The sequence below is a fragment of the Prionailurus viverrinus genome, chromosome A2 (genome assembly GCF_022837055.1).
Source record: "Prionailurus viverrinus isolate Anna chromosome A2, UM_Priviv_1.0, whole genome shotgun sequence".
Lineage (NCBI taxonomy): Eukaryota > Metazoa > Chordata > Mammalia > Carnivora > Felidae > Prionailurus > Prionailurus viverrinus.
Genome location: NC_062562.1, coordinates 10,348,126 through 10,355,392, shown reverse-complemented (window position 1 = coordinate 10,355,392; position 7,267 = coordinate 10,348,126). Strand labels below are relative to the sequence as shown.

Genomic DNA, 7,267 nt, shown 5'->3' with positions numbered 1-7,267 from the left:
TCTGTCCAGCTTGTTTGGTGGAAACTAAGATAAAGGAGCAGGAACCAAAGGGTGTCCAAGGCCTCCATTTCTCTCTGGGCGCATGCAGAGAACTCGTGGAGGGCAGTGAGCTTCGGGTCCGACAAGCGGAGGGGTAAGCTCATGCCCTTTATTTTCTCAAGGAGTGGTGGAATTGAAGGAAGTAAGGGATAACCGCCATTTATCATAATAAAACAATGTGTATGACCTCCGTGTCGGGGGTCCCCGAGACCTGAAGGTTCAATGATTTGCTAGAAGGACTCGTGGAACTCAGAGAAGCTCTGATGCTCACGTTTATAGTTGACTGCAGTGAAAGATGACAGATTAAAAATCTGCCAAGACCAAAGTTGCCTGGGGCAGCGTCCAGAAGTCACCAGACGTGGGCTTCCCATGGCACCCTCTTAGTGGAACCCCATGGACTCAGTCGTCTCCGCAACGATGTGTGACAGCACATATGGAGTAGTGTCAGCCAAGGAAGTTCACCTGAGCCTTGGTGTCCAGGACTGTTACCGGGGATCTGTTGTGTAGGCGTTCTTTGGTCCCCACAGAAGTCAAACGAATATAGCAGGTGAACAAAAACAGGCATTCACCATAAGTTACATGGTCAACACGGACCACGTGGTGTGGATCAAGGTCCCAGATATACCATGATGCTTTTATGAGGCAGGATATTCCAAAGGCTCAGAGTTACTTCCCGGGAGCCAGTCAAGGGCAAGTCTTTTCTCTGGAACGTGCAGGCTTTCAGCTCCCCTAAGCCTTCCGAGTCAACTCTTTACTTCATGCACCCATGGCTGGGAATAGAGGAAGCAGCTTCCCGTGGGGAAGAGTAACTGTGTCTTGTAGTCCAAACTGCTGACTCCTGAAACCAGTTGTCTCAGACCCCTCCCCCCCCAACGCTGGCTTCAGGAAGCGCTGTGTCTCCTTAGTGCACAAGGGTGGATGTTGGTCATTTAACATTATTTTCCTGCAGCCTAATAAACCAGGTGGGACATGAAGTGAGACTTTAATAAAGGCTTGGGGAAAACACAAGTATATGGAGAGTAACAGGATTCCAGATGTCACGGGTATAATTCAACTCTCTGACCCTTTAGTCCCGGAAACACATCAGTTTTTTTTCTGAGTCAAATTAAACTTCCCTTGAGCACCTGCCTCTCTCACAGCGGGAAGAAACCTTTCAAGCACAGGCGTGTTTCGGGGATACTCCCTCCCCCATTCTTTAGGATCCAAAGAGAACCCTTGGGCATATGTACTTGAGAAAACTGGGAAGTAGGGATCCAGATTTCTTTAGTCTATTTGCAGTTGCCATGGCAACGTTTGTGTCAGAAACTGGAAAAAGTCCAGGCAAAGGCAAGAAGCTTATAAAGCATCCTACTCCACAGTTGACCCTGGGGAACTTGGCCGGGGATCCCAGTCTCAAACCGGAATTTCTGCCTCTAAGGTGTGGTCAGTGGTCTGTGTCTGCAGAAAGCTCCTCGTGGGAGCAGGGTGTGGCAGTTTGCTAGGTCTCCCGTGACAAAGGGCCGCAGACTGGGTGGTTAAACAACAGATGTTTATTTGCTCCTAGTTTTGGAGGCATATCTTTGACTTGATTCCATTCATGTAACCCCAGAAAACATCTCTCTAAATGTTTCCAAAATAGGCACACATCCCATCACTTTGAAAGTAGATATTAAACACATGGGATTCGATTCAGTTGTTAAGAAATCCAGACCATTTGTGAAGCTAACTGAGAAAATAGGTTCTATTCATATAAAGTTAAAGTGACTGGTTACAAAATGAAAAAAAGAAATCCAAGGCACAACCTGAAGAAAAATAGAGGGCAGGAAAGAAACGGAAGGTTTTGCTCTAAAACATAAAATTTGGAAGAATAAGGTTTTGCTCTAAAACAAAGTTAGGAAAAATAAAAATATTGCACAGAGGGGGTGCCTGGGTGGCTCAGTCGGTTAAGCATCCTACTTTGGCTCAGGTCATGATCTCACAGTTTGTGGGTTCGAGGCCCACGATGGCAGTCTCTGTGGTCAGCGCAGAGCCTGCTTGGGATCCTCTGTCCCCTCTCTCTCTGTCTCTCCCCTACTTGCATGCATACGCACTCTGTCTCTCTCTCAAAAACAAATAAACATTTAAAATATTTAAAAAATAATGCGCAAAGGAAACTAAGATTTCTGGTCTTCAGGTTTGTGTGCCCAGTTACTCATGAGAATCCTGTAATGGTCCCCCAACGCTGAGAGGCACTGCCCTGCTGAGGAGTCTCCCCAGGGCCCCCTTCATGTCCCTGTTCCTCAGACTGTAGATGAAGGGATTCAGCATGGGGGTGACAATCGTGTACATCACCGAGGCCACCAGACTTGTCCTAGAGGATGAAGTCGCTGCAGAACTGAGGTAGACCCCGAGGCCCGTGCCATAGAACAAGGAGACCACCGAGAGGTGAGACCCACACGTGGAAAAGGCTTTGTACTTGCCCCTGGCTGATGAAATTTTCAGGATGGAGGAGAAAATCTGAGAATAAGAAAAGAGGATCCCAGAGAGAGGAAAAACACCTAGGACAATAGTCACAAAATACACCACCATGGTATTGACAAAGGTGTCAGAACAGGCAAGCTTCAGGACTTCAGGAAGATCACAAAAAAAGTGTGGGATTTCCATGTTTGTGCAGAAGGACAGCCTCAAAAGGGTCAAAGTCTCGAGCAGGGAGCCCATGACACTGATGCACCAGGACCCCACGGCCAGCAGCCTACAGAGCTGGGGGTTCATGATGACCATGTAGTGCAGGGGGTGACAGATGGCCACAAAGCGGTCATAGGCCATCACGGTCAGGAGTAAATTGTCCAGGCATCCAAACACGATGAAAAAAAATATCTGGCTGAGGCAGCCTGCACAGGTGATAAGTTTTCTCTGCGTCTGGATGTTCCAGAGCATCTTCGGGACGGTGGTGGAGGTGAAGCAGATGTCTACAAAGGACAGGTTGGCCAGGAAGAAGTACATGGGGGTGTGGAGGTGGGAGTCAGAGCTGACGGCCAGGATGAGGAGCAGGTTCCCAGTGAACGTGACCAGGTACATGGACAGAAATAGCCCAAAGAAGAAAGGCTTCTCTGTGAATCCCAGGAGAAGAAAGTGTCCAGCTCCTGTTTGGTTTCCTCTTTCCATGGGGCTACTGGCCTTGTCCAGAAAGAGACAAAAAGCAAGACACGATTCACTCCAAATAAGCATCCCCCCGAATGACCGAAACATCCTTAATCCAAACCCAGGGGAATCATGAAGTCGTTTGTTTTGGCTAACGATTGGCTTTCTTTGCTGACAAATTGTGGTTACCATCGCTACCTGGGAAAATTGTCCCTAAGATCAGTGGTTCTCCAGTTGTGGCCCCTGTACAGCACCATCAACATCATGAGGGAATCTGTTAGAAGTGCCCATTTTCAGGCCCACCTGACCTACTGAGTCAGATGCTCTGGGTGTGAGGCCAGCACTCTGGGCCTTGACAAATCCTCCTGGGGATCTGATGCACACCCAAGTTTGGGGAGCACTGCTCTAGTGCTCCCCTGCATCCCTAAGCAGCCCTCCACGGGGGCTGCTTTTCAGTTTGTGCTCGGTGCTTGTGGGAGCAGGCAATTCCCTAACCCCAGGCAGATCATCCAACTTCTGAGAGGTTCTTTCACTGTGCTGCCTTTCCGCGATTTCTATATCTTAGATCCTCTGGACCATGGGTGTGCCTTCTCATAAAAAAATAATAGCCAATATTATTGTTGTTAATAGTCATTTACGTTTCATTTATACTATCAATGCCTAAATAGAAATTCCACCAAAATTGCATTTATAAATATACTGCTCTAGAGTTTCTTATTTATTGATTTCAAAATTTTACATTATTTTTTTAAAATTCCGGTCTAATGAAAGTACAATGTTACATTAGTTTCAGGTGTACAATATAGTGATTCGACGATTCTGTGCACCACTCAGTGCTCATCACAAGTGTGCTCTTTAATTCCTGTTACCTGTTACACCGCTCCCCCCTCCACCCCCACTTCCCTTCTAGAACCATCAGTGTGTTGTCTTTAGTTAAGAGTCTGCTCCTCGGTGTGCTGTGCTCTTTCCGCCCCGCCTGATTGTTTCCTTTCTTTTCTTTTTTTTTTATTTAAAAAAATTTTTAACGTTTATTTATTTTTGAGACAGAGAGAGAGAGAGAGAGAGAGCATGAATGGGGGAGGGGCAGAGAGAGAGGGAGACACACAGAATCGGAAGCAGGTTCCAGGCTCCGAGCCATCAGCCCAGAGCCCGACGCGGGGCTCGAACTCACAGACCGCGAGATCGTGACCTGAGCTGAAAGTCGGACGCTTAACCGACTGAGCCACCTAGGCGCCCCTGTTTTCTTTGTTAAATTCCACACAGGAGTGAGATCATATGGTATTTGTCTCTCTCTGACTGACTTATCTCACTTAGCATGATGCCCTCTAGATCCCTCCACACTGTTGCAAATGGCAAGATCACGTTCTTTTTTTTACGGTCGAGTAATATGCCATTGTATGTATACCCCACATCTTTTTTATCTAGTCATCAGTCGACTACAGTGTCCTAGACTTTCTCAATATTGGCTTTTTCTTCACCTAAGTTTGTCCTTTCTTTTTAGCTTTATCAAAGTATAGTTGGTTACAGAAAATTGCCCATTTCTGATAGATGCGTGTTGGTAAGTTTGGACATATGCATTCATGCCTGGCATCACTACAACCAAGGTAATAAACATATCTGACATCTCCCAAATTTTTCTTGTATACTCATACAAGAATACTCATAATTTATCCTCTTAACATATTTTATTTAAAACATTTTTTAATGTTTATTTATTTATTTATAAATTTTAATGTTTATTTTTGAGAGAGCAAGAAAGAAAGAGAGAGGCAAAGCATGAGAGAGAGGGAGACACAGAATCCGAAGCAGGCTTTAGGCTCTGAGCTGTAATACAGAGCCCAATGTGGGGCTTGAACTCATGAACCGTGAGATCATGACCTGAGCCGAAGTCGAACGCTTAACTGACCGAGCCACCCAGGTGACCCTAATGTTTATTTATTTATTTTTTTTAATTTATTTTTTTTTTTAAATTTTTTTTTTCAACGTTTATTTTATTTTTGGGACAGAGAGAGACAGAGCATGAACGGGGGAGGGGCAGAGAGAGAGGGAGCCACAGAATTGGAAACAGGCTCCAGGCTCTGAGCCATCAGCCCAGAGCCTGACGCGGGGCTCGAACTCCCGGACCGCGAGATCGTGACCTGGCTGAAGTCGGACGCTTAACCGACTGCGCCACCCAGGCGCCCCTGTTTATTTATTTTTGAGAGAGAGAGAGAGTACACAAGCTGGGGAGGGACAGAGAGAGAGGGAGACACAGAATCCAAAGCAGGCTCCAGGCTCTGGGCTGTGAGCACACAGCCTGATGTGGGGCTTGAACTCAAGAACTGTGAGATCATGACCCGAGCAGAAATCGGACACTCAACCAACTGAGCCACCCAGGCGCCCCTATTAAAAATTTTTAAAAATGTTTATTTAAGAGAGAGACAGAGAGAGAGAGAGAGAGAGAGAGAGCATGAGCAGGGGAGGGACAGAGAGAGAGAGAGAGGGAGACACAGAATCCGAAGCAGCTTCCAGGCTCTGAGCTGTCAGCACAGAACCTGACACGGGGCTTGAACCCATGAATGATGAGATCATGACCTGAGCCAAAGTTGGACAGTTAACCGACTGAGCCACCCAGGCGCCCCTGGATTTTATTAAAAATTTTAAGTTTTTCTATAATATTTACATACTTTCTCCAAATAATACTAACTTACAACACCTATTTATCTTTGGATCTTATTGCATTGGTATGAAATTCCACAACCCTGCTCAAATTTATGGTAAGAGTTGGTATTCTCAGTTCTTCATATCTTTCAAAGAATTCTTTCCGAGAGGGGCGCCGGGGTGGCTCAGTCAGTTAAGGGCTTAAGCCTTAGGCTCAGGTCGTGATCTCACAACCCGCCTGGGGCTCTGTGCTGACAGCTCAGAGCCTGAAGCCTGCTTCCTTTTTCTCTGCCCCTCCCCCCACTCATGCTCTGTCTCTCTCAGAAAGAAATAAACGTTAAAAAAAAAAAAAAAGGAATTCTTTCCAAGAATAATCTTGGAGTTTTGTAATTTAATAAGATGTTCATTATAATTTAGGTTACACAAACATATTTTTATCAACTTAACTAGCATTTTAATTCCTAGATACTTCAGAGGGTCTTTGAAAGCATAGTAAGTGTTTAGTGATTAACAATTTAGAAAAAATAATGTTAAATCCGATCTCCACATTGCCTGATAAATTTCTTTTTAAAAAAGTTTTTGTTTAAATTCTAGGCAGTTAACATACAGTGTGATACTAGTTTCAGGCGTACAATTTTGTGATTCTAATATTTACTTTTTTTTAAGCATGTTCTACACCCACCGTGTGTTATATGTAAGTGGCTAATCACTAAATTCTACACACGAAACCAATTTTACCATATGATAACTAGATTTTAAATAAAAACTTGAAATAAAGAAAGTAAGCTCTACGCCCAACGTGGGGCTTGAACTCATGACCCTGAGACCAAGAGTCACCTACAATTTCAATGTTTAATGTTAAGTGTGGAGCAAGAGACCATACAAGCTATGAAAAGAAAATAAATAAAAAATATAGATAACATAAGTTAATAGTGAAAATAAGTAATCTTTGAAAATAGAAGTTCTCTCTGAATAAAAAGTCTGGAAGTAATCCAAGAAAGAGAAGAGAAATAAGAAGAAAATATCAATAATTGTACCATTAATTGAAAAAGCCCTTAATGATAAAATGTGCTGTACAGAAAATTAGAATATTAAAAATAATAGATTTGATTGATAAAATGTGATATATTTAACTTACCAAGTCTAACTATAAATCAAAGAAATATTAATGTATTAACTGGGAAAAATTACGGGATATTAAGGATTCATACAAGAAAATATAAAAAAGGCAATAAATGTTTGAGAATATTGGCACAAACCCAAGGAAAAAAATGAGCTACAAGAAGATGCACAAAATGTGGACAGGGATCATCCTTGAGTGGTAATATGAATCCTGATTTTAATTTGAAAATTTTTAAAAAGTTTATTTATTTATTTTGAGAGAAAGAGAGAGAAAATGAGTGGAGGAGGGGCAGAGAGAGAGGGAGACTGAGAATCTGAAGCAGGTTGAGGGCTCATAGCAGAGAGCCTGATGTGAGGCTTGAACTCA

The 7,267-nt window shown here is 43.7% G+C and overlaps 1 protein-coding gene across 1 annotated transcript; it reads right to left on the bottom strand.

Moving 5' to 3' along the window:
* Positions 1-2,205: 2,205 nt before the first annotated feature.
* Positions 2,206-3,162, bottom strand: LOC125160476 (olfactory receptor 7C2-like). The gene has a single exon (XM_047849448.1). The coding sequence runs from the start codon at positions 3,160-3,162 to the stop codon at positions 2,206-2,208; it is 957 nt and encodes a 318-aa protein (XP_047705404.1).
* Positions 3,163-7,267: the final 4,105 nt, after the last annotated feature.

Bases quoted from the DNA above. Each gene is read 5' to 3' on its own strand.
- LOC125160476 (XM_047849448.1), bottom strand. From the start codon at position 3,162: ATGGAAAGAGGAAACCAAACAGGAGCTGGACACTTTCTTCTCCTGGGA.